The 27,542-nt window shown below is 43.6% G+C and overlaps 1 protein-coding gene across 3 annotated transcripts in view; it reads right to left on the reverse strand.

Moving 5' to 3' along the window:
- Positions 1–18,538: 18,538 nt before the first annotated feature.
- LOC121548973 (A-kinase anchor protein 7) overlaps positions 18,539–27,542 on the reverse strand; it is a 54,117-nt gene continuing 45,113 nt past the window's right edge. For 2 of the 3 annotated variants that reach the window (XM_041860711.2, XM_041860707.2), the window contains 2 exons: positions 21,088–21,123; positions 18,539–20,290 (listed from right to left, as the gene is read on the reverse strand). In XM_041860711.2, the coding sequence (XP_041716645.1) occupies positions 20,079–20,290; positions 21,088–21,123 (248 nt within the window). In that variant the 3' untranslated portion in view covers positions 18,539–20,078. The remainder of the gene's footprint in view (positions 20,291–21,087; positions 21,124–27,542) is intronic. The other variant, XM_041860708.2, reaches the window with a different exon arrangement.

A 27,542-nucleotide genomic window follows, 5' to 3' on the forward strand; every position in this document is an offset into this window, starting at 1 on the left:
GAAAGGAAACCCAAATGCCCAGCCTCAGGCTGATGCATCAGCTGTGATGGCATCAATTAGAGGCTAATATCAATCACGCCTACCTTATTTGGTGGTCTATTTAAGCTGACCGGGTCTGCTTACTCATCCTGCTGCTGCAACTGCTACTGCTACTATGCTCTGGTTTCTTGCTCCCACCACCACCCTCCACCTGTTAGGTTCCGTGCTATTTTATATTGATGCTTTGCTTGGGCAGTGAGCTACCCTGAAGGAGCAGAGCCTATAGCGCCAAGACTTGCATTATTCATTGCTTAATAAATGGTTAAACATACAGTATTTCCACGTGGCCTTTTCTTTCTGAAATGACAGTTAAATCCATTTTAATCCCACTTTGTAACACAACAAAATGTGGAAAAAGTCAAGGGGTGTGAATACCTTCTGAAGGCACTGTATACCCATCCACATATGTCTTTGCCCTCTAGTTAACTCCAGTCATGTGCAGCTGAAAAGAAAACTGCATATTTCTGCCTACATCATTAGTGCTCTATTTTCTCACTGCCAGCCAGGGTTTCCATGGTAACGGGGTGCATCAGGGAGGATCGGTGTCTACCTGTTGTTTGCCTGTCTGTCTATCATTGCCTCCCCCTAATCCCTACCGTGTGCCTTGTTAAACTGCCTCAATCGCTTTTCATTACTTCTGCTACAAGCACTCACATCAGCCTCCAGAGGACAAGAGGGAGGCAGACCAGACCCCCTCTTGCCGGCCGCAGGCTTGTTCAGTCCAGCAACAAGAGCCTCTATCTCTCCCAGCCTCCCTCACTCTCTCCCCAAAGAGCAGCCTTGGCCTGGAGATGTGGGCTGCTGTCCAGAGATAGTGTTTGGGTGAGTGTGTATTTGTCCATGTGTGAGTGCTTGTGTCTAAAAGAGAAAGATAAGAGAGAGAGAGAGATAATGCAGTATCTCATGAACAATGGCAGAGTTCAATCCACAGTGGGGACAGTGTAATGTGGACAAGCGATAGAAACAAAGCCAGAGCAAACCGAGTTCAGTCTTCAGGACGGTCACACCAAAGTCATACGGTCACGGTTGACAAGCTAACGCGGTCAAAGCTACCTGATCACAAAGCAGTGTTACAGGGATTCAATAGACATGCCCCACTGGGCATACCCCGTCAACGTGGATAATTTGGTAATATTTGGTTGAGATGTTGATCAATGAGATTAATCTATATTCACCCACTCAAAAAGACAGCAAAAAGTTAGCTGAATTTCCAATGTGTTATCACTATCACAATCAGATCACGTCTCCCTGTTCCTACTCCCCGCCTACAAGCAGCAGCTCAAGAGGGAGCAACCAACACAGTGAGGCGCTCGACAAAGGAGGCCGACTCAACGCTGCAGGACTTTTGAGAATTCTGATTGGATTATGTTCAAAGATTCATCCACCCAGGACTCATCAACATTGAGGAATATACATCGTCAGTCACAGGCTTCATTTGTTAATATGTTGATGATATTGTACCGACAATAACAATTCGAACATAGCCCAACCAAAAACCCTGGATGAACAGGTATCCATACCATGCTGATAGCCCGTACTGCAGCATTCAATGTCAGCAGAACGAACCCCGATGACTCGGTGGCGCGCAACACGTATAACAGCTGACGGGCGTCTTTTCAGACATCTTCAACCTGTCCCTGCCCCAGGCTGTAGTCCCCAACTGCTTCAAGGAGACCACCATTGTTCCAGTGCCCAAGAAAAACAACGTGAAAAACAAGCCTGAATGACTATCAACCCGTCGCACTCACCTTGGTCATCATGAAGTGCTTCGAGAGGCTGGTCATGGCCCACATCAAGGCCAGCATGCCAGGAACACTGGACCCACTCCGATTTGCCTACCGCTTCAACAGATCCACGGAAGATGCCATTTCCATTGCTATTCACATGGCCGTAACACATCTGGACAAGAGGAACACCTATGTGAGAATGCTGTTCATTGACTACAGTTCAGCATTCAACACTATTGTTCCCTCCAAGCTCGACACCAAGCTCAGAGGCCTTGGTCTGGACACCACCCTCTACAACTGGATCCTGGACTTCCTGATGGGCAGACCACAGGCTGTGAGGATTGTCAACAACACCTCCTCCACATTGACTCTTAACACAGGGGCCCCCCAGGGGTGTGTTCTCAGCACTCTGCTGTACTCCCTGTTCACTCATGACTGCGTGGCTTTGCAGGACACCAACTCCATCATCAAGTTTGCTGACGACACCACGGTTGTAGGCCTGATAACCAACAACGACGAGTCAGCCTATAAGGAGGAGGTAAGTGAACTGGCATTGTGGTGCCAGGACAACAACGTCTCCCTCAACGTCAGCAAAACAAAGGAGTTGATTGTTGACTTCAGGAAGTAGAGGAGGGAACATGCCCTGATCCACATCAATGGGACTGCTGTAGAGAGTCATCAGTTTTAAATTCCTCAGTGTCCACATCTCAGAGGACTTGTCACAGACCAACAACACCACTACCTTTGTCAAGAGGGTGCAACAGCGTCTCTACTTCCTAAGGCGGCTGAAGAAATTTGGCATGCCACACCAGGTCCTTTCCAAATACTACCGCTGCACCATCGAGAGCGTCCTGACTGGTTGCTTCATGGCCTAGTACGTGACTTTTTCCATCTACGACCGCAAGGCCCTCCAGCGGGTGGTGAAGATGGCCCAGTACATCAATAGGATCGTGCTCCCACCCATCCAGGACATCTACTCAAAACAGTGCCTGATGAAGGCCCGCAGCATCATCAAGGACCCCACACGCCCCAGCCACGAGCTGTTCACTCCCTTACCATCGGGCAGACGGTATCGGAGCATGAGGTCTGATACCAACAGGCTCAGAGACAGTTTCTATCTACAAGCCATCAGACTGCTGAACACTTGAACTGGCCACCTGCTCTGATTCTCCGCACCTTAGCAAACATGCACTCACTCACACACCCACACACATCACAATTGCTGCTACCAGACTCTTATTGCTAATACTGCACAATTTAAAACACTTGCCCCCCAATCCCCACTTTCTCTGGTACATGTGTAAATATTCTACTATAAATTGTGCCTTCCTGTATTATACTAATGCTAAAAAATGTATTACATTCTACTGAGCCATTTACTTTATGCCATTTACTTTATGCTCATATTCCTATCTTTTAGTATTTGTTATTGTTGTTGATTTGTTGAGAAGTTTGGACATACCTACTCATTCAAGGGTTTTTCTTTATTTTTAAAATTTTTTACATTGTAGAATAATAGTGAAGACATCAAAACTATGAAATAACACATATGGAATCATGTAGTAACCAAAAAAGTGTTAAACAAATCAAAATATATTTTAGATTTTTCAAAGTAGCCATCCTTTGCCTTGATGACAGCTTTGCACACTTGGCATTCTCTCAATCAGCTTCACCTGGAATGCTTTTCCAACAGTCTTGAAGGAGTTCCCACATATGCCGAGCACTTGTTGGCTGCTTTTCCTTCACTCTGCAGTCCAACTCATCCCAAACCATCTCAATTGGGTTGAGGTCGGGTGATTGTGGAGGCCAGGTCATCTGATGCAGCCCTCCATCACTCTCCTTCTTGGTAAAATAGCCCTTACACAGCCTGGAGGTGTGTTTTGGGTCATTGTCCTGTTGAAAAATAAATGATAGTCCCACTAAGCGCAAACCAGATGTGATGGCGTATTACTGCAGAATGCTGTGGTAGCCATGCTGGTTAAGTGTGCCTTGAATTCTAAATAAATCACAGACAGTGTCACCAGCAAAGCACCCCCACACCATCACACCTCCTCCTCCATGCTTCACGGTGGGCACCACACATACGTAGATCATCCGTTCACCTACTCTGTGTCTCACAAAGACACGTGGTTGGAACCAAATATCTCCAATTTGGACTCATCAGACCAAAGGACAGATTTCCACCGGTCTAATGTCCATTACTTGTGTTTCTTGGCCCAAGTAAGTCTCTTTTTCTTATTGGTGTCCTTTAGTAGTGGTTTCTTTGCAGCAATTCGACCATGAAGGCTTGATTCACACAGTCTCTTCTGAACAGCTGATGTTGAGATGTGTCTGTTACTTGAACTCTGTGAAGCATTTATTTGGACTGCAATCTGTGGTGCAGTTAACTTTAATGAACTTATCCTCTGCAGCAGAGGTAACTCTGGGTCTTCCTTTCCTGTGGCAGTCCTCATGAGAGCCAGTTTTATCATAGCGCTTGATGTTTTTTGCGACTGCACTTGAAGAAACTTTCAAAGTTCTTTACATTTTCCGGATTGACTGACCATGTGTAACAGTGTTGCTTCCGTCCCTCTCCTCGCCCCTACCTGGGCTTGAACCAGGGACCCTCTGCACACATCGACAACAGTCACCCTCGAAGCACCGTTACCCGTCGCTCCACAAAAGCCGCGGCTCTTGCAGAGCAAGGGAAACAACTACTTCAATGTCTCAGAGGGAGTGACGTCACCGATTGAAATGCTACTAGCGCGCACCGTTAACTAGCTAGCCATTTCACACCGGTTACACATGTCTTAAAGTAATGATGGACTGTCGTTTTTCTTTGCTTATTTGAGCTGTTCTTGCCATAATATGGACTTGGAAAACAAGGTCCTGGGATTTCCTCGTTCGTTGTCTATCATGGCAGATTAGAAGGTGGAGCAGGCTGCTTTTAATGCTTTGCTTTTAAAGCCTGGTGGTCTTTATAGGCCCATAGGTGGACAGTTAGGCCAGTACCTCTCCACAGATGCTCTAGCTTGCGTCCATGGGTCTTCATGCTTGTTGAACCAGGTTGAGACAGTCAAGCAGGTTCAGGAAGTCTGTGGCAGAGGAACATTTTGTTGAAATCACAAAGGATAACAACATTGGAGAGGATAGGACAGAGAGAGGTGATCAGCTCAGAAAACTCTGTAGTAAAAGAGACTGTGTTTGTTTTAGGGGGGCGATAGATACATATCACAGTGAGAGGACTGGGAGACTTCATTTTAAAAGCCATGCATTCAAATGATAAGCCAGCAGGGACAGGCAACACTTACAGTTCAAAACAGTCTTTGTGGAAAACAGCAAGACCACCACCCCTGCCATTTTCCAGATATTTATAATCAGGTGAAGCTGTTTCATTGAGTAGGTAGAAATCACAATTTCTGGCCATTGTCACTGATTAACTCTTGTAATTGTAGAGTCTTGTATGTTAGAGATTGCGCATTAAACAGTGCCAGTCTTAAAGGGGCCTCAGTGAGAGGCAGAACATGGACTTTTGTAACTGGCTGCAGATAGATTCTTTTGGCTTATGAATGGATTTCCTACCGCATCGCTGGCCTCGATGTTTAAGCTTTTTCCGTAGGATTCCAAGTTGAAGAAGACCTTTTTGAGCTCCTTACTCATGGTTTGTTTTATCCTATGAAGGAATCCTCCTGAGTAAAATGTTCTTTTTGGCTGAGATTGAGAAGTGAATCCAACATATAAATTATTAATTTGTAAACAAACTGGAATGAAAGACAAACACAATTCAATATCACTAAAGATTATTACATTTTAAATCAACCAGAGCTTGAAACCATAGGCCTATTGTATTGTTTATTTTATTTTATTGTTCTGGGTTGAATTGAAACAATAGCTGTTGATGACTTTGAAAATGCTATATAGGCCTAAATAGCATCATTGATGATACTGTATATGAGTGATAAAGTATGGTCACATTTAATTTGCTCTGTTAAACCTACCCTTTGGAATGACTCCGACAGCAAGTAAATCGATTTATTTAGTTTTTAAGTGGAGATTTGTCAACAATCATTCTCACGATAGCTCTTTGGTAATAGTCAGTGACAAATATCATAGCATGGCTGGGCTTGGTTAAAACCCTGGGAGACCAAAGGGTAGCTATAGATAGATAAATTATCCAGTAGGAGGTGCTGCCCAGCTTATTGTTTTTTTCTGATAGTGTATATACTGTAATGTTGAAGATCTGACGTTGTTTTAAAGGTACAAATTCAACATATTCTATACAAGGTTTGTCTATGTTGAAATTTGGTTACCATGATGACATAATCCTGTGGTTGAAATTTCACCCTCAAAACAACAGTTTAGGTCAATTACTTTTTTCAAATCCAATGTATTTCTACATAGATTCCACGTCACAACATGTTGACAAATTATGTTGAAACAACGTTGATTCAACCAGTTTGTGCCCAGTGCGGCAGTTTAATTCAATTCAATAGATCTTTATTGTCCCCGAAGGACAATTCTTGCCATTACTTCCCATTGTTTCTAGCTGGCAGGTGCAGTTGTATCAGGCAGGCCCACTGTAGTATAATGACATAGGTCTGTAGCCTGAATAACATTATGATTATGACATGGTGGATCTGTTGAAGAAATACTCCTCCAACTCATACACAGTGTGGCATCCATCATTGCTACCGGGGGCACAGTAATTGTTGATGTAATCTAGGCTTAATTTTTTCACAATTGAATAGACATCAGGTAATTCGGCGGTCAGGTCTGGAGGGTTTGTAAGGGAATTAAAATCAGGTTGAGAGGAGTTTTGGGGGAGCGTTCAAGATGACAAACACTCATTTCGGTCATCACACTTGATGAATAGTGCCCAGTCTACCCACACACATCTAATCAAGACAGAGAGGCAGCGAATGCAAGGCTGTCTGAAGGGCACCTGCACCTCTCATGGACAGAACAGAATAGTCCTGGTGAAATAGGTGGATCCGGGATCCGTGTGCTTGATTCCAACTCGAACTGAAGGTTGCTTTTTTCGTTGAAAGTGATGCTTTTCCAGATGAATATAAATCCGTGCAACAGAATGTGGCTTTGTGCCTTCTGTTCATTGCAATCCCTCAGACTGCAGACTGGGTTTAGGCATTGCCTCAGGGGGAAGCTGAAAACTTGTCCCTCTCTCTGACAGTAACCAAGCCAAGACATTCTCTGCAGATTAAGACATTTTGTTCTGGCATCCTGGTTGTGAGGGAGAAAGTAAACTCTGCTACTGGGAGGCCGGAGCAAATCGAGTCTGAGTCAAGACCGAGACTGCGAGGGGGGCGTGGGGTCCAAAACCGAGACCAGAAAAATGTGAGTCCAATTCAAGACCATGATTGTAATTGTGTCAAATCACCACCATAATAAGAGTTTAAAATGTCCTTTATTTATCATCAACAAAAAGTGAGCTACAGTGGGGAAAAAAAGTATTTAGTCAGCCACCAATTGTGCAAGTTCTCCCACTTAAAAAGATGAGAGAGGCCTGTAATTTTCATCATAGGTACACGTCAACTATGACAGACAAATTGAGAAAAAATAATCCAGAAAATCACATTGTAGGATTTTTTATGAATTTATTTGCAAATTATGGTGGAAAATATGTATTTGGTCACCTACAAACAAGCAAGATTTCTGGCTCTCACAGACCTGTAACTTCTTCTTTAAGAGGCTCCTCTGTCCTCCACTCGTTACCTGTATTAATGGCACCTGTTTGAACTTGTTATCAGTATAAAAGACACCTGTCCACAACCTCAAACAGTCACACTCCAAACTCCACTATGGCCAAGACCAAAGAGCTGTTTAAGGACACCAGAAACAAAATTGTAGACCTGCACCAGGCTGGGAAGACTGAATATGCAATAGGTAAGCAGCTTGGTTTGAAGAAATCAACTGTGGGAGCAATTATTAGGAAATGGAAGACATACAAGAACACTGATAATCTCCCTCGATCTGGGGCTCCACGCAAGATCTCACCCCGTGGGGTCAAAATGATCACAAGAACGGTGAGCAAAAATCCCAGAACCACACGGGGGACCTAGTGAATGACCTGCAGAGAGCTGGGACCAAAGTAACAAAGCCTACCATCAGTAACACACTACGCCGCCAGGGACTCAAATCCTGCAGTGCCAGACGTGTCCCCCTGCTTAAGCCAGTACATGTCCAGGCCCGTCTGAAGTTTGCTAGAGTGCATTTGGATGATCCAGAAGAGGATTAGGAGAATGTCATATGGTCAGATGAAACCAAAATAGAACTTTTTGGTAAAAACTCAACTCGTCGTGTTTGGAGGACAAAGAATGCTGAGTTGCATCCAAAGAACACCATACCTACTGTGAAGCATGGGGGTGGAAACATCATGCTTTAGGGCAGTTTTTCTGCAAAGGGACCAGGACGACTGATCCGTGTAAAGGAAAGAATGAATGGGGCCATGTATCGTGAGATTTTGAGTGAAAACCTCCTTCCATCAGCAAGGGCATTGAAGATGAAACGTGGCTGGGTCTTTCAGCATGACAATGATCCCAAACACACCGCCCGGGCAATGAAGGAGTGGCTTCGTAGAAGCATTTCAAGGTCCTGGAGTGGCCTAGCCAGTCTCTAGATCTCAACCCCATAGAAAATCTTTGGAGGGAGTTGAAAGTCTGTGTTGCCCAGCGACAGCCCCAAAACATCACTGCTCTAGAGGAGATCTGCATGGAGGAATGGGCCAAAATACCAGCAACAGTGTGTGAAAACCTTGTGAAGACTTACAGAAAACGTTTGACCTGTGTCATTGCCAACAAAGGGTATATAACAAAGTATTGAGAAACTTTTGTTATTGACCAAATACTTATTTTCCACCATAATTTGCAAATAAATTCATAAAAAATCCTACAATGTGATTTTCTGGATTTTTTTTCTCATTTTGTCTGTCATAGTTGACGTGTACCTATGATGAAAATTACAGGCCTCTCTCATCTTTTTAAGTGGGAGAACTTGCACAATTGGTGGCTGACTAAATACTTTTTTTCCCCACTGTATTTTATTCGTAAACCTATGTGTCATCATGATGGTTTTGTGTCTCCTCACAGCTTTAAGGTTAAGTGTCTGATCTGTAATTTGGGAGGTAATGTTACGTGGATATCACAGCTCCTGCAGGAGTAGCACAATCCCACAGGAACAGCACTGACTGAAATTATAATGGCATAGGTTATAGAGTGCCCTGAGCTACTGAATAGATGTTGCCCACACATTCACACCTACACACACAGTGAGACACCACACCATGCTCATCTGCAGCACACCATGCCTGGTAGATATCTGTCTGCCTGTGTTGTGTCACCCTGTTGCAGCGATGCTATGCTGTGGATTAGTTATGCTGTAGGATGATAAAAGATACATCTCCAGGCGGTTTCACGAGGCACACGAGATGAGTGCATGTATTACTGAACCTGCGGTGTGTCTGAGCAACACAGTGGAGGAAGGCAAGCAGCTAGAGCCAAATGGAACAGTCTCTAGCCTCCCTCCCTCACAACATCCCTCCTTTCATTATAATGTGGATGGATGGACTCCCAGCTAACAATTCTAGGGAGAGTGAATGTTTTTGTATTGTTACCCATAATGTTCCCCATGTTTGTGTGTCCAGTTTTCCGTTATTTTGGGGAACATTCTTTGTATGTTAGCAAAAACCTCATGAGAACCTATTTAGCATGTTTTGGCATTAGCGTTAGGGGAACATTCCCTAAATGTCAAACAGAACTTACCCAGAACGTGGTTGCCATGTTCTCAGAATATCCTATATTAATGTTCAAGACACGTTTCATGGGAATGTTGCAAAAACCTTCCTGTGTCCAGTTTTCTGAAGGTTAGGAGAATATTCCATTAATGTCCCACCAAACATCCACAGAACATGGTTGACATGTTCTCAGAATATAAGATATTCATGTTCTAGACACGTTTCATGGGATCGTTGAAGGAACATTTCTGTATATCAGTTGTCAGGACGTCACCTGATGGTCCCAAAGAAAAGTTCCCCCCTCCCCCAATTTATTTTTACTTACACATCACGCCTTGTTACAGAGCCCATCAAGGCCCTGATTCATGAACCACTCACAGCTCTTTGTCTGTTGGCAAGATTAGGGGGACACACACACACAGTGCATTTAACGTACAGTGTTTTCAATGTACATATTTGACACACTTTGACATACATGATTATGCTGTGCATGTTCATTTATACAGTAATTATTTTTCTGCGTATCCTCACCTGAGATTTGAACTCACAACCTCTTGGTTGATGGCATTCCTATCTTTCTGCTACGCCACTATGTCTGTGTCAGTTATCAATTAATCTGACTATTCTCTCATCATTGATTTGATTTACTTATTTCAGCAATTTTAGGGCTTTCTGTATAGTGGTCTAATGTTGGTGGGGCATTTTACCCTGTTTTAATGTTACTCCTGAATCACTATATAAAATAGTTTTTCTTGATTGTACTTTTAACAGAGCTGAGATTTACTTAAAAGTGCATTTCAAGAAGACGATGGAGAGATGCTCAGCTATATATTTACACTTACATTTTAGTCATTTAGCAGACGCTCTTATCCAGAACGATTTACAGTTAGTGAATGCATGCATTTTTTATTTTTTTTCATACTGGCCCACCGTGGGAAACGAACCCACATCCCTGCCGGCCAAACCCTCCCCTACCTTGGACGACGCTGGACCAATTGTGCGCCGCCCATATAATACAACAATACAAAAAATGTATGAGAGGTAGTAGAAATGTAGTCATAATTTGTGCTCAAGGGGTAATCCCACAGATTCCCATCTTTCAATGAGAAACTGATTTTAATTAGATCAGTTAGGGGTGTTGTAAATGTTGCCAAATAATGACATTAACATACACTGAGTGTACAAAACATTACGAACTCCTGCTCTTTCCATGACATAGACTGACCAGGTGAATCCAGGTGTAAGCTATGATCCCTTATTGATGTCACTTGTTAAAACCACTTCAATCAGTGCTGATGAAGAGGAGGGGTCAGGTTAACTAATCATCTTTAAGCCTGGAGACAATTGAGACAGGGATTGCGTATGCATGCCATTCAGAGGGTGAATGGGCAAGACAAAATATTTAAGTGTCTTTGAACGGGGGTATGGTAAGAGGTGCCAGGCGCACTGGTTTGAGTGTAAAGAACTGCAACGCTGCTGGGTTTTTCATGCTCAACAGTTTCCCGTGTGTATCAAGAATGGTCCACCACTCAAAAGACATCCAGCCAACTTGACACAACTGTGGAAAGCATTGGAGTCAACTCAGTGTATATTGCTAAGAATGTGAGAGTAGTGTGACTCCCCTAGCGGATTCCAAATCCAGGCCACCAGCACCAGTGACAAACGCCCTACTGTAACCACTGTCCCAATAAGGGATATCCCTAGGGCATGTGCTTATTGGGCCAGTATAGTTAGGCCCTGTCCAGAAGATAACCCTAACCTCTTCTCCCTACGCACTTGTGTAAATCTGAACCAACAGTATAGGTGTAAGCTATAGGGTGAATGCACTTCAAAGTAAATCTCAGCTCTGTTAAAAGTACACTCAAGAAAAACGATTTTATTGATCATAGTGATTCAGGAGTAACATTAAAAAAGGGTTATATGCCCCACCAACATTAGACAACTATACAAAAAGCCCTAAAATTGCTGAAATAACTCAATCAAATCAATGATGAGAGAATAGTTAGATTAACTGATAACTGACACAGACATGGTGGTGTAGCAGGAAGATCAAAATGCCATGAATAGTGCCCAGTCTACCCACACACATCTACCCTAATCAAGACAGAGATAGCAAAGCTGTCTGAAGGACACCTGCATCTTTCAGAAACAGAACTGAACAGTCACCAGAAATAGGTGCATCCAGGATCCAAGTACATCTCAGTGGTTCACCAATCAGAGCCTTGATGGGCTCGGCCACAGTAAGAAGGGGTGACGTGTAATGATGAAACAATAGTTATTTTTTGGATAACGTTTCTTTGGGACCATCAGGCGACGTCCTGATGACTGATACACATGAATTTTCATGCAACGTTCCCATGAAACGTGTCTAGAACATTAATATCTTATATTCTGAGAACATGGCAACTATGTTCTGTGTATGTTTGGTGGGACATTGATGGAATATTGTCCTAACCCTTAGAAAACTGGACACGGGAATGTTCTTGCAACGTTCCCATGAAACATGTCTAGAACACTAATATTCAATATTCTGAGAACATGGTAACCACGTTCTGGGTAAGTTCTGTTTGACATTAAGGGAATGGTCTCTTGGAAACAGTCCTTGCACGTCACTGGGGCATTCCTATGAAAACGTTAGGTAAGGACCTAATGAGACTCTTCAGGGAACGTTCTCTAAAGTTGTGAGAATGTTTGTTGTTACCTGGGTGGCCACTTCTCCTCTTCTCTCCTGTATCCAATTATGATGTTATGCAGTGAGGATGGCAACATGTCTTGCTCCCCAAATGAGAACTTTAATAGAAAACCTTGGCTGTGTAATAATGATCTATCATAACTCTGACACTGTGACTAGGGGTCAATGTTCCCTCAAATGTTTTCTGGTCTGCTGAGCGCAAACTTCTGTGCAACTTCCAGCATGCGTTTACTGGGAACACTGAGGCTGTACCCGCTTTAAGTTACAGTTTTAACAGTGGCCATGTAGGCTACTGTGGCTATTTGATCATAATGTAGGCCTACCAGAGTGGCCTACCATCAAAAACAATGGAGAAAATGCATCCCATAACATTTTAACATGGAAATAGCTGTTCTATCATTCAGCCTACAATAGCAGCCAATGTGTGGTGTTCAATGTAGGCCTACATTTCATGAGACTTTTGGAAAAAAAACATGCAGGGCTTGACATTAACCTGTTTATGAACTTGTCCTTCAGACAAGGAGGTGACGGAAAATGTTGTGTTGTTTGATGCAAGAAACCACTTTACAAAATAAAATGCATTATTATTCCCATACCATTATTACAGAGAATCAGGCAAATTATGCTACCCTCTGCGTATTGGCTATTGAGCTTATTCAAGCCTGTCTCAAAATCCAACACTGCCCCTTTAAAAAAAAAAAGCTCAGATTTTTAAAAAAACATTAACCAATTAAAAACAGTACTGTAGCAATGAGGTTTGTGCAGTAAGCTACAGGCCCAATACATTAACACCACATATTGGCTTTGCTTGAATTCCCCTGCCAATGCATTGTTGTTCGGGCCATTTTTTAAAATTATATTACAACATTTCAGGTAGTCTACATGATCACACAGGTAATAGATCCATTGTATTACTTGTGAGGCACAGCTGAGCGAGCATACATTTAAATAATTTGCTTTTTATTTTTATTTTACTGGGCTGATGGTGCCTGCATCTGATGGTCAGTCTCAGAGGAGGGAGAGAGCAGCAGACTCAGGGTCTGCCTATCAACATCCCTCCTCTCTCCCTTTCCCCCACTGACACTGACCAAAAAGGGACACTGTCTTCCAGCTGATGGGGAAACTCGAGTCCACTGCATTATTTCTGCCTCATGCACAAATTCATGTTGTTATGAACAGAGAAAGTGAAATATTCCTCGATATTAAAAAATACCCAAGCCGCTAATAATAACAACAACAAGCCTATAGATACACTTTCCTACTCATTCATTACTGCTGCACTGCTTGTTGTAGCGCTGAGCGGAAATAGGAAGAACGTGCATTTTATGGCTTATAAAAGTGTTGAATACAGAGTGTTGACAGTGCTGAGTAAGTAAGTAACTTAAACATGAACTCACTCATAAAAACAGCAGCTCTTTGCTGTATTCATTGACAATCTCTCTCTAGTCATGGTTTTAAACGTTTTGAAATCTCACAGTAACAATTCTGCTGTAGCTTTCTTTTAGGCCTGCTACCTTACTGCAGACTGTAATCTGAGCCATCCGATTGGCCAGCAGTAGACCTAGAGTGCACTTGATTTGCTATCTGGGCCTGCCGGGAAGGCAGAGTTTGTACCTTCATACACATGAAATGGTTAAAAATGGCAACAGTTCGCCTACCCGGCACACAGGGCAGCTGAATCGGGTGCACCTACTGCCAACATTTGCAAAAATGTTTGGTGATCGACTAGGAATGCCTTGGAGATCGACCAGTGCTCTAGAAAGTTGAGTGAAGTTCAATCTCGTGCTTCTCTTTGTGGGTTGATATTTCTGCGCGGAAGTCCCGGGGGAGCTGAGCAGCAGTCTCAGGCCTACAGTTTAGAGGGAATATTGCTAGGGGTATCTATCCGGGCTGGAACATTAGCTGCCGCTGCCAATTAGCATCAGAAATCATTCCCTGGAGGTTTTTGCCTCCCCAATTTAATGTTAAAGCAGTGGTGTGACCACAGGGTGACCTCGTGTCCCAGAGCAAGGCTGAAGGCCTTGCTCTGGGACGAGAGAGAGAGAAAGAGAAAGAGAAAGAGAAAGAGAAAGAGAAAGAGAAAGAGAAAGAGAAAGAGAAAGAGAGAGAGTCTGTCGGCCTATAAAGGCGGAAGGAAGAGTCTGTAGGTCTATAAAAGCGGAAGGAAGAGTCTGTAGGCCTATAAAGGCGGAAGGAAGAGTCTGTAGCGGTTAGAGCGCTGGGACAGTAACTGAAAGGTTGCTTGTTTGTTACCCTGATCCGGGTAAAGTGGAAAAATCAGCCGTTCTGCCTTTGAGCAAGGCAGTTAATCACAACAACTGCTCCCTACAATGGCCGTGTCGGAGTAGAGGTAACATGGGAAAACAGTGGCTAATGGCCGTGTCGGAGTAGAGGTAACGTGGGAAAACAGTGGCTAATGGCCGTGTCGGAGTAGAGGTAACATGGGAAAACAGTGGCTAATGGCCGTGTCGGAGTAGAGGTAACATGGGAAAACAGTGGCTAATGGCTGTGTCGGAGTAGAGGTAACGTGGGAAAACAGTGGCTAATGGCTGTGTCGGAGTAGAGGTAACGTGGGAAAACAGTGGCTAATGGCCGTGTTGGAGAAGAGGTAACTTGGGAAAACAGTGGCTAATGGCCGTGTCGGAGTAGAGGTAACATGGGAAAACAGTGGCTAATGGCCGTGTCGGAGTAGAGGTAACATGGGAAAACAGTGGCTAATGGCTGTGTCGGAGTAGAGGTAACATGGGAAAACAGTGGCTAATGGCCGTGTTGGAGTAGAGGTAACATGGGAAAACAGTGGCTAATGGCCGTGTCGGAGTAGAGGTAACATGGGAAAACAGTGGCTTTTCTTTTCTCTCTCGTCCACCACTACAGCCCAAGGACGTACGCCACAGGTCAGAATCGATGGGTGGAGCGCTGAAGTGTTCCCAGAGATCAAGATCAAATAGGGGGTGCTTATATTTGTCCTGTTTAACACTGTACGTGTGTGGTGTGAAATGGAAATGTGTATTTTGCATATCCCACTCCCCCTGAGACACCCTCGGAGAGTGGGGTCACATCCAGGGATCAGCCATTATTGACGGCAACCCTGGAGAAATGTGGGTTAAGTGCCTTGCTTATGGGTAGATCAACATATTTTTCACCTAGTCGGTTATTGGCCCAACGCTTTCACCACTTGGCTACTTGCCGGGGGGTTTCATTGTGTGTTAGCCTTATTCTGGAGTTCCCATGATCTAGAGCTTTGTGAGAGCGAGGGAGAGGGTGTACTACTCTGCCTGCAAGAGTAATGTAGCATATATCAGACTTCTTCAACTGTTGAAGGGGAAGAATTCTCACACACATGACTGTAAACATAATTTGTTATCATTTCGCTACCATCAGGCATGGAATTTCAAGGCCATCATACAGAAAGCCATTTCATGGATCTAGGCACTTCTACACACAAAGTTTTCAACCATTATTCAGCCTGCTGAGTGCAGGCTGCAGCTAGCTGACAGTAATCCTTCTCTCCGTGGTCAGAAAGTATCAACACAAGGACAGACAAAACTGTTAGGAATGTGGGGAATAAAAACGAATGCAGAAAACTTGCTGTTCATGATTTATTTCTGAGGATTGGGTGGTGTGGGTTTCTCGAGTCCTGAGGTTGCCACATGGCAGTATGAGGCAGATGCATGCACAGCCTGGAGGGGATATGACTTGAACAGGGAAAAATACATAAACACAATGCTAACAAGACTTCACAAGCTTTTATCTTTCTAATGAAAGAGAGGAAAAAGTTGAAAACATATGGATAAAGAATGTGATAGTTGTACTTGATGTATTGGCAAAATCATTGGTAGCAATAGGAAATTGATGGCAGGAGAAAAAGAACAGCTCTGCCCTCATTTAATACAATTCAAACAGCCTCATGCAGGGTTATTATTCAATGTCAGCTTCCTCCTGACAGTATTTATGCTCTGTTTTCTTCCAGAGAAAATCATCTCTGCACAATCAATTTATAGATCTTTGTCGTTGTTGTGAAAACAGCAGTATTTAAAAAAATTACTGCTGGGAAGTGGAAAGGCCTTCATTATGGGGGACGGGAGGGTTTCCCAGTGCAACTATGGCTTCCTTGTCCATGCCATGGAAAGACAAATGCTACATTACTTTATGCACACCTAATGAGGCATGATGATTCTGGGGCTATTTTTATCTGTTGACCATCACAGAAAAACCAAAAGCTCCAACAGCTCTAATCTATCTCTTCCTGTTTTAGGTCCATTAGTCCAGAATATATTTGACATCATTCCCTTTCTGAATAAGAGATTGGTTTAATTAATTAACTGTTTATGAATATGTTATGAATGGAATACAGACATTGGTGATGTATGAGCCAAAGTTTAAATATGCTCCAAATAGCAGAAAGTATTCACATTGCACTACCTCACTTACCTCCCAGTGAAAACAATAGTAAAATATTAATGCTGTTTTCTGCTAGGAGAGTGAACCTGCATGCAGTGATTGTCTATGAATGCATGTCAGGATTTGTCATGAACAATTAAAATCATTCAAGGGATTTGTGGTGACACGGTCATGGAAACACAAGTAAATATGGGATACCGGTGTGGTTTCAGAGTTAATTAAGCAATTAACATCCCATCATGCTTAGGGTCATGTATAAAAATGCCCAGTTGCCCATTATTTTGGCTACCATGGCTAGAAGAAGAAATCTCAGTGACTTTGAAAGACAGGTCTCAAAGGAGCATAGGTGGTTGTGTGTGTCTTAGTCACCAGATCAACCCAATTTAACACTTATGGGAGATTCTGGTGCGGCACCTGAGACAGCGTTTTCCACAACCATCAACAAAACACCAAATGATGGGAATTTTTCATGGAAGAATCGTGTCGCATCCCTCCAATAGAGTTCCAGAAACTTGTAGAATCTACGCCAAGGCACAATGAAGCTGTTCTGGCGGTTCGTGCTGACCCAACGTTCTATTAAGAGACTTTATGCTGGTGCTTCCTTTATTTGTGGTCCTCTGTAGCTCAATTGGTAGAGCATGGCGCTTGTAACGCCAGGGTAGTGGGTTCGATCCCCGGGACCACCCATACGTAAAAATGTATGCACACGACTGTAAGTCGCTTTGGATAAAAGCGTCTGCTAAATGGCATATTATTATTATAAAGGCAGTTTACCTGTATATCATTTCATTATGTAGTCACTCACAACTGCATTTGACATTAAACATGAATTTCCTGCAAACCATATTGAATTTCATCAGTAGTTTCAGAGTCGGATAACTATAGAGATATGATAGAGGTGAGGATAGAGGTGATTTTCCAAGCATGAAAATAAATGGGTTTTTGGACACGATTGACAGTTTCCATGGCGCACAGGTATAGCTGCACATGGTCTCTTCTACACAGGGCTGTAAATCAGCCAGCTAGTGCATCATACAACACAATATTGGAGAAGAGAGGTAGAGAGTAAAGAGCAAAGGTCTGCTATATAATTTATATGACCCCAGTATCGACTTCTCCTAGCAGACAGTGGAATTTAGTCACCAGATGACATCAGTCAAACGTGGATTACGAATATACTGAAAGAGATTGCTTTGGGACTGGTATCATGACACATTTAACCTTTGTGTGACTGTTATGCCTTCACTATGACAGAAAGTGGCTTCAATTAAGTGGTCATGTACTGAGAGCTATTGAGTAGAGGGGAGTTGATAGTCTCTGTCTATACTATAGCAGATGATATTACAGACTGGTCTGAAGAGAAGACTAGTGGCTCTGGCAGGGAGCGTGTATCGATCGGAGCAGGCAGCTCCAGAGATAGAGTGATAAGTATAGTTTCAGCCCACGACTGCCAATCCTGCTTCGATCTCTGTGCAGTGTACACTCCCCCTTTCTCTTCGCTTTTTCCCTCTGCTTGGGCAGATTGTGCCAGGGCTGAGGCGAACGGGAGCTTTGAGGGCCAAGATCAAAAATAGATGAGAAAACATTTTAAAGTATATGAGTAAAACAACTGCTTGAGGCAGATGCTTTTAAAATACAGGAACAACCCACTGACCCATCTGTTGTGAGGAAATTCCAATGAGGGTGCGTCACACAAGGCTCTTTATCACAGCACTTAAGGATAGCTCTTTGCATTGAACCTCCACATCCTCCAAGATAGACACCATAGATAATCCAAACACCCCACCCTCAAGGCATCAGAATCAGTCAACCTGATAGGAAACAAAGTCTGTTCGATCGATTTTCATATCCTGATTTTTTATTGTTCATTGTGGCTAGACATTTACATTTTTAGTCATTTAGCAGACGCTCTTATCCAGAGCGACTTACAGTTAGTGAGTGCATACATTTTCATACTGGTCCCCCGTGGGAAACGAACCCACAACCTTGGCATTGCAAGCGCCATGCTCTACCAACTGAGCTACACTGGGCCCTGTGAATTTGCTCCACAGACAAACTGTCGTTGAAATCTAGTAGACCTGGTACATAGAACAACCTGGTACATATAACAACCTTTCGACTGTGGAGATCATAAGCAAGGCAGCAGACACTGCTGTAGCATCCCATGACACATCCGTGACACAAATCATATATTATTAAGGTTCTGGTGAATTTATGCAAAAGCTGAACATAAACATAACAAACACAAGCCTCCAAGTGCAGGGTAATAATAAATCAAGGTCTACTTCAATTCAGTCATTATTAAGGCCTGTTCGGAAGTGGTAATTTAAGCATCTCCTTCGCTAACAGTATGTAAAATCAAAACAGAAATTCATCAGTTGTCATTTTTTCAGCCAACTAGTTTTTTCTACTCATTTCAAAATTAAACTTTTATTTTTATTTTTTTATATCATCATCATACAGAAAACCTTTGACTATGTCAACTGGATGTACTTTCTGTTGTGTTTGTACAGTGGTGTCTCTCTCCTGTGTGTAGTACAGTAGCCTACTCTTAGTCTCTGTAGTTCCTTGGTGCTGTCTCCGCACTGGCGGCGGGTACTGGGAGTGTTCAGTCAGTCAGGTGCAGTGGGACTCAGTCAGTCAGGTGCAGTGGGACTACAGGACTTACGTCCTGTAGTTTCTGAGAAGGAGACTGGTTCTGTGTGTGAAGGGCCTTCCTAACCAGGCCTGCTGCATCACCAGCCTCTTCTACACGGGACAAACAAAACAAAACACACAAACAAACTAACACAAACCCAACATGATCCTCATCGCCGGTAGGTCAACCTTATTGGCTGTGTATAATCATTCGATTTTAAAAAGCATATTTTTACCATAGGTAGCACATGGGAACCACTCTTTGTTTACTCTTCACGTTTTAGCCACATACAGCACAGATGAGACAGGATCACGTAAACATAGTTCACAGCATATTGTCCAACTGCATAGTCCAGCTCATTTTCCTTGGTCTCAAGTGTTTGAGTTGCAGTTCATTTTGTAGTGATGTTTTGTTTTAGCTTAGTAGAAAGACGGTGATTGTCTTTGCACTGACCGCACCTTGTGGAGGGCCGAGGTATAGCCTAACCTAACCTCAGATCCCAGATCAGTCTGTAGTGTGCAATTTCCTTCAAAAAGGCCAACTGTTTTTCTCAGGGCACCAATCAGAGAAAAGAAGAAAGGTCCAAACTAGTCAGACAGATGGACAGACAGACACGACAGGGGCTTGTATGGAGGGAGACTGCCGAGAGTCGTGGGTAACAATCAGAGTTAAAGATACACAACACGCAGCATAGGGATTCCACAATCAATTCAGTGTCCTGCCCCCAAAAAAACCTCCTTCCTTGTCTAGTGAAACCCTTCAACTGCCCATTGGCTCCTGGGCTGGCTGGCTGACTGCCTGAGTTCCTGCTTGGGCTGGTTAGTGTCCAGTGCTGCCTGGGGGAATTGTCTGTGGTCACTTGCTGCTCGCGCTGGTGTCGGTGGTGGTCGTGTTGACAGCGTTAGTGTTGAGGTTGTCTGAGGGCCGCACCGGATCGGATGACACAGCCCCGTTGTGCTGAGTCTCGTCCATGAACTGCTGCACGGCCCGCAGCACGGCGTCCTCCACCAGCCTCTTACTCAGGCTCACCAGCTCCTCATCGTCAGGCTCCGGACCCCTCTTCACACCTACACAACCAACGACACCACAACAGCTAGCGTCACTACCACACCCTGTTATTACTCACACCATGCAGCCTAGCAACTCTGAGCTATATGAACTTTACCCTATTCCAGCTAAGTGTCAAGTTCTGTCAACACAACAAGAGCCCCTTGGTTAAAGGCTCTTCAAGGCTCAAAGTTTAGTGATGGTAAGCTCATACAGTATCAATTAAGCACACTCACAGAGGAGTACAATTCACATTTTGAGCAATTAAATCAGGGTTCTTCAATTCCGGTCCTGGAGGGCCGAATCACCTCTGTTTTTCATCCTCTCCTTCTAATCAGGGGTTAATTCAGACCTGGGACACCAGGTGAGTGCAATTAACTACCAGGTAGAAATAAAAAACAGAAGTGTTTCGGCCCTCCAGGACCGGAATTGAAGAACCCTGAATTAAATGATTAAGGTAAGCTATGAATTTACTGTGGCTATAGTTTTATGACAAATATTTTGTGCCCGCAGTAATGTTCTCGTTAGCTATTGTATAAGTGACAGTCTGCCAGTATTAGAGTATGTTAGAGTTGGGATGGTGCATTAGAGTGACAGGGGATTTGGCATTGACAGTGAGAGCACAGAAGCGGAGGCTAAAACAGTACAAACACTGGTGTCATCCTTTCACGCTGTTGCTCCAGTAGGGTTTAGAGTCAGACAGTCAGCTAGTTACACAATAACATGTCAAGGGAGGGAGTCAGGGAGACTACAGTGCTTTAAATGAAATGGTGCTTTGGGACTCAGAGAGCCCACTGAGAGACAGAGACGCACGTACTTGTCCGAGCAGCCCGAGGCCCACTCTGAAAAAGATCTGCAAGACAAACAATAGCCGTTTAGCAACAGAACAGTACTTCTCAACGCAAATCAGACTCCATTTCTCACAATCAGGGGAGTTTGTGTGGCGATTAGCCCATTCCTTATTTTGATTGGCTGACAGCATACCTTGATTGCATTACTGAACGACAGGTTTGGTGAATTTCAACACTCAGTCATTTAGGAATTTCACACATTTGATTTCTGTGGTGTTTTATGGTGTTGTACTCAGAGGACCACTGTGTTACAGAATCAAGTATTCAGATTAAGAAAGGTTTATAAGTGTTAAGCGTATTATTTTCTCTCAGGGATGAGTCTATCTCCAAAGACATTTAATGAATACTTACAGCAGAGGGGGAGAAATAATTCGCTTTCTTTACACAGCAAAGTAATGACCTTTATTCTAACTATGTCGATTAGAATAAAGAGTGTGATGTTATATGAGTGACACATGGAGAAGTTGGTTATCAAAAGTGAGAAGAAAAAGATATAAACTCAAGGCAGGAGAGTGCACTTTGAACCATGGAAGTCCACACAACACAATGTGAGAGAGTGTGCAGTACATTGAAGGGTGTGCATACATCCATAGATACTAGCAATGATATTTCTATATGTCTGCATATAACACGTGGAGAGGGGGAAACTCACAGAGACCGCCTTTTGGGTTGACAGACACCAAACCTGAACATCGTAGACTAGAGAGACTCTCTCTCTCCCACTCTAACCAGAACAGCGAGCAGCCTGAAGCTAAACTCTATTCCATTAGCTACTGCTGTGGCTCAGAGAGAACTTTATGAGAGCAGTAAATGCTCCCTCCACACCCATAATAATGTAGGGGAGATCAGGCTGACAGATTAAGAGCTGGCAAGCAGGTCGTACCTTAGAGACAAGTAGAAGTGGTTCACCTTTTGAATTGGACTGAGAAAAGGGAAGCCAAAACCCAGACTCGCCTGGCTAGTAGTCATGGCGATAGCATTAGAATGAGTTTCACAGTATTAAACTATGCAAGTATTGAACACCAGTCTCTCTCTCTCTGGCTCTCCCTCTCTACTCCACTCTTGGGGCCAGACATTTCATCAGATGTGTTGTCAAACGGGGCGGCAGGTAGCTGGTTCTAATCCCCGTGCCGACTAGGTGAAAACCTCTGTCGATGTGCCCTTGAGCAAGGCACTTAACCCTAATTGCTCCTGTAAGTCACTCTGATAAGAGTGTCTGCTAAATGACTAAAATGTAAATGTGTGTTGTTTTCCTCCATCCCTGGGAGGGGGAGTGGTGCGGGAACTCAGGATCTCCCTAATGGAGCTGCCGTTTCCTCAGGAAATACCTCCAGGCAGACTCCCTAAACCACCAGGTCATCTGAGGGAAATGAGGCGAGGAGGGATCTTTTTAGCTCTGCTCCCTCTCTGCTGTACACACACACAGTGGGAGTCAACCGCTGCACTGCTCCTTATCAACGAGCACACTAGATTGAATCTATCCCATGGATAATGGATAAGCCACATTCCAAAACAAAAATGCGTATTAACACAGCAACTAGGATATCCTCCAACAAGATAAAGTGATGCATCAAATGAGCCCATACAGTTTGTGTGTGAAAGTCATTGCATGCTGAGCCTAGCGCTTCTGGACCTTCTGCAGTCATACATCACAGGGTGTGTCTCTCCGTCACCATAGGGACCTGTTGCTGGTGGCCTGACAAGGTTGCCATTGAGTCCCAGCTCCAATCTGTCCTTGGACGAGGTTAGAAAAGGCTGTGTATGTGTTTTTCATGACTGTGCACTGCGTGTGTGTGTGTCTGTGTGCATGCACATGTGGCTGCATAAAAGCAGACAGAGAGACAGGAGTGCAGACAGGCAGCAACAACCCAGCACACTCTGCCAGTCATGTCTCTTACTCATCAGACACACAAGCAGGAATAGGCTACACACCTCAGGCTGACAAAATGCCAAAGCAAGAGAACAATCAAGTGTTCTCTTCCAATATGGATACAGATCACAATGAAGCTTCTGCTTGAAACACTAAAACTAACTAGCACTGTATGTGTCTGAATGCGTTCTGAGGAACTCCCCCGTCTTTTCTAACTGCACTGTGAAGACCAGGCAGACAGATCAGCTTTAGCTGGGTACAACTACCCCCACCCCCCCACCCCCTCCGCCATGCTGCCTTTTAAAATCCCAAAGCCATTATTTAGCGCTGCCGGCCTTGTCAGATGCTCAGGGCTCACAGTTTGTGCCCGTGGAAGAACAGACACCCTTTCACAGTATTCACACGGCCAGCCAGCGGCCAAACAAGGACACGCTCCTCGCGCCCAGCTGTGCTCATGAGGGGTGGCGACAACACAATCACATCACCCAACGAGCATCTGACCTATCACGACAAATCTCTTCACCCTTCTCTCTTTCTTGCCCTCTCTCCCCATCCCTCTCACTCCCACTCGCTCTCTCTCTTTCTCACCCCCTTGCTAGAATTAAAAGTAGGGCAAACATGCTCTCAGAAAAAGGCAAGATTGCAGTGTTTCATCAGAGAAAGGCTCCCATCGAGTTGGAGGCAGAGAAACAATGCAGAGAGAAAATCCTGCCAAATCAAAATAGACATCCCAAATCAGCCTAGCTTTGCCAGACTGGTAAGAGCTTTGGACCAATTTATAATAGGGAAATGAAAAATAAATTGTTTGGCAGCATGGGAGCTTCTAGTGCTGAGTCCGCTGCATTGCCAATTGTTGGAGAGGCTGTTGGCACATAGCAGCTCCAGAAAGAGATACTGGCACTTTGACAGACAGCTCCAAGTTCACATATCTGCACACTGGTGACAGAGACAGCAGCACACACGTTTATGGCATGTGCATGTCGTTTATAGCGGACTATAAACTCTGCAGTGCCAAGATGACAAAATCACATACTTACCTACACACACACGATACAAACGCAATAATGGACACTCGGATACAAACACAGGCACACACACTCACAGACACATTCAATAAAACGATGCGCCCCTTTCGATCTTCCATAGATCTGAGTCTCAGCCACAAGCAAACCAGAAGACAGACAGACCACCCACACCCAAGGACTTACAGATCTTCTCCTCCGCTCGGGAGAAAGGAAAGCAACACAACTGCCCCATAGCCGCACCGCTCCTCTGCCCCGTCTCTCTGGCTTTATCCCCTCTCTATCACTCCCAGCTCTACCCCGCTGCAAACAGATGAGTAGTAAAATCCAGCACAGCTTCCACACTGCCTGAGATGGAGTGAGTGAATGAGGGAGTCAACTGAGAGGCTGAAGGCAGCGTTCACTCTGTGACAGAGAGGGGAGGGGTGTGTGAGTGTGTGGAAGGGGAGGGGGGGTGACTCAAGCTCCACCCTCTTCCCTCTCGTTGCCTTGGATAATTGCTTTGGAATGGCCGGCAGCTGACTGCAACGGTTGTGTGCTCTCCTGCGTGGGTGTTTATGTGTAAGTGTGTGTGTATGGTCTCCGAAAGAGGTGCCGGTTTAGAATATAGATACATCTGTCCCAGCTTCCCGGTTAGATGACGTAGAATGACCAGTAGGCGACAGAGATACAATTCACGCTTTTAATACCACACTCAAGACAGACGGCATTGAAACAGGAAGTAATCGTGAAAGTGGCTGTATCGTCAGTGATGCACTATCACACAGTTGGGAAGTCCAGGTTGGAGGATTGTCCTTGTAGGAAGGGTCCAGTGGGGAGTTGTGTTGAAGTGGTGCAAAGTTCTTCTGACCTGTTGTCTCTCTGCACCTCCTTGTTCAACTAAAGCACAGACTGTGTTGGGGGTTTGAGATGTGATTGAGCTGACCAGGTCACATGACTCTAGCCAGGGAAGAGTGTTCTGGAAGGACGCTTGGCAACCCCCTAGCTACGGAGTAGCCAGGGCCAGAGGTGTGAATCCGTGGGATGATAGCCTCTGCTGGGGCCAGAGTCCGAAAGTTTGTCTCTAACTCCCAGGGCCAGAGAGAGGGTTTTCTACAAGACCACGGTTATTCACCTTGCCAGCTGCTCAACATTCCACATAGAGATGAGCGATCATTAGAAACTAAATGAGAGGCTGATAATACAAAGCTGTGAAAGCACTATGACTTTCTCTCATTTCACTCTGTGTTTCCATTTAATGAGTTAACCTACAGATCAAAAAGATACAATAAAAATCACACAGATCTGAGATCAAAATGTCAACGTGCAACAGAATGCAGTAAGTGAAAAAACCAATCATCCTTTTTTACAATTCAATATTTGAACAACAGTAATTGCTTTTAGACAGTAGCTTTCTTGAGAAGATGAAAAACTAAGAATATAAAAATGACTTCAGGCAGAGAGCCAGGGTTTCCAGTGCCTATAGAAAGTCTACACCCCTCAAACTTTTTTCACATTTTGTTGCGTTACAAAGTGGGATTAAAATGGATTTGTCATTTTTTGTCATCCAGCTACACAAAATAACCTGTAATGTCAAAGTTTAAGAAAAATTCTAACATTTTTTAAAGATGAATGAAAAATAAAACACTAATACACCTTGATTAGAGAAGTATTCCCCTCCCCGAGTTAATATATGTTAGAAACATCTTTGGCAGCGATTACAGCTGTGAGTCTTTTTGGGTAAGTGTCATAAGAGCTTTGCACACCTGTATTGTGCAATATTTGCCCATTATTCTTTTCATAATTCTTCAAGCTCTGTAAAGGTGTTGGGGATCATGGCTAGACAGTAATTTTCAAGTCTTGCCATAGATTTTCAAGCAGATTTCAACTGTAACTTGGCCACTCAGGAACATTCACTGTCTTCTTGCTAAGAAACTCCAGTGTATATTTGGCTTTGTGTTGTAGGTCATTGTCCTGCTGAAAGGTGAATTTCTCTCCCAGTGTCTGGTGTAAAGCAGACTGAAGCAGGTTTTCCTCTAGGATTTTGCCTGTGCTTAGCGCCCCATCCCCTTTCTTTTCATCCTGAAAAACTCCCCAGTCTTTGCCGATGTCGAGCATTCCCATAACATGATGCAGCCACCACCATGCTTTAAAATAAGGAGGCAGTTATTCAGTATGAGTTGTGTTTTGATTTGTCCCAAACATAAGGCTTTGCATTTAGGCCAAAAAGTGTATTCCTTTGCCATGTTTGTTTTTGCAATATTACTTTAGTGCCTTGTTGCATACATTTGCATGTTTTGGAATATTCTGTATATTTGTATTCTTCTTTTCACCCGGTCAATTAGGTCATTATTGTAGAGTCACTACAATGTTGTTGATCCATCCTCAGTTTTCTCCCATCACAGCTATTGAACTCTGTTGCTGTTTTAAAATCACCAATGGCCTCATGGTGACATCCCTAAGCAGTTTCCATCCTGTCCTGCAGCTCAGTTCAGGAGGACGACTGCAACTTTGATGTGTCTGGGTGCTTTAATATATAATCCACAGCATAATTATTAACTTGACCATGCTTAAAGATATTCAGTGTCTGATTTGTTATTGTTACCCATCTACCAATCACAACCTTTTTTATGAGGCTTTCGAAAAGCTCCCTGGTCTTTGAAGTTTAATCTGTTCTTGAAATTCAATATTTAACTGAGGGACCTTACATTTATTGTATGTATGGGGGACAGAGGAAGGGGTAGTAATTAAAAAATAATGTCAACCCCTATTATTTCACACAGAGTGAGTCCATATAACTTATGTGATTTGTTAAGCCAAATTTTACTTCTGAACTAATTTAGGCTTGCCTAAACAAATTGGGTGAATACTTACTATATTTTAGATATTAAATGTTTATTAATTTGTAAACATTTGTAGAATTTGCTTTTCACTTTGACATTATGGAATATTGTGTGTAGATAAAAATGATGACCACTTCACTATTAGGTAGTGTAAAAATTATTTGAGTGTCGACGCAGTCTCAAACTCCTGAACTTCCCTAGTCAAAATGTACATGTGTATAATTTTTCTGCAATAAATTATTAATTCTACAGGAGTTAATATTAAGGCTCTGTGATAGGTTATAGACCTACAGTCAGTGTCCAGATTACAGTTTCCATTCAACCCATCTGAACAGTAGGCTACAGCCTATTTGAAGTCCCCTCCCCGTCTGGTGACTGTCGAATTTGTATAGCGCCTCACAATCATCGCACATAACGTAGCCGGCACTGCTATCATCGTCTTTTACCGCTTCACCAAATCTTTCCCAAACATGACTTTTCTCTTATTGAATTAAACTCTGACAAAGCGATTGGCGTGTCGGCTACTTGGCACACGTACAGTTAGGCCCTAACGCTTAGGCTTACGCACTAATGCCAGAAAAGAATGAAAGAAAAACAATGTAGCCTCTATATATCAATCACAAGAATGATACATTTATGGATTCAGGAGTAAAAATGTGCTTAACAACTCACATAATAAGTTGCATGGATTCATTCTGTGTTCAATA

This window comes from Coregonus clupeaformis, chromosome 33, assembly GCF_020615455.1.
Source record: "Coregonus clupeaformis isolate EN_2021a chromosome 33, ASM2061545v1, whole genome shotgun sequence".
In the NCBI taxonomy this organism is placed as follows: Eukaryota; Metazoa; Chordata; class Actinopteri; order Salmoniformes; family Salmonidae; genus Coregonus; species Coregonus clupeaformis.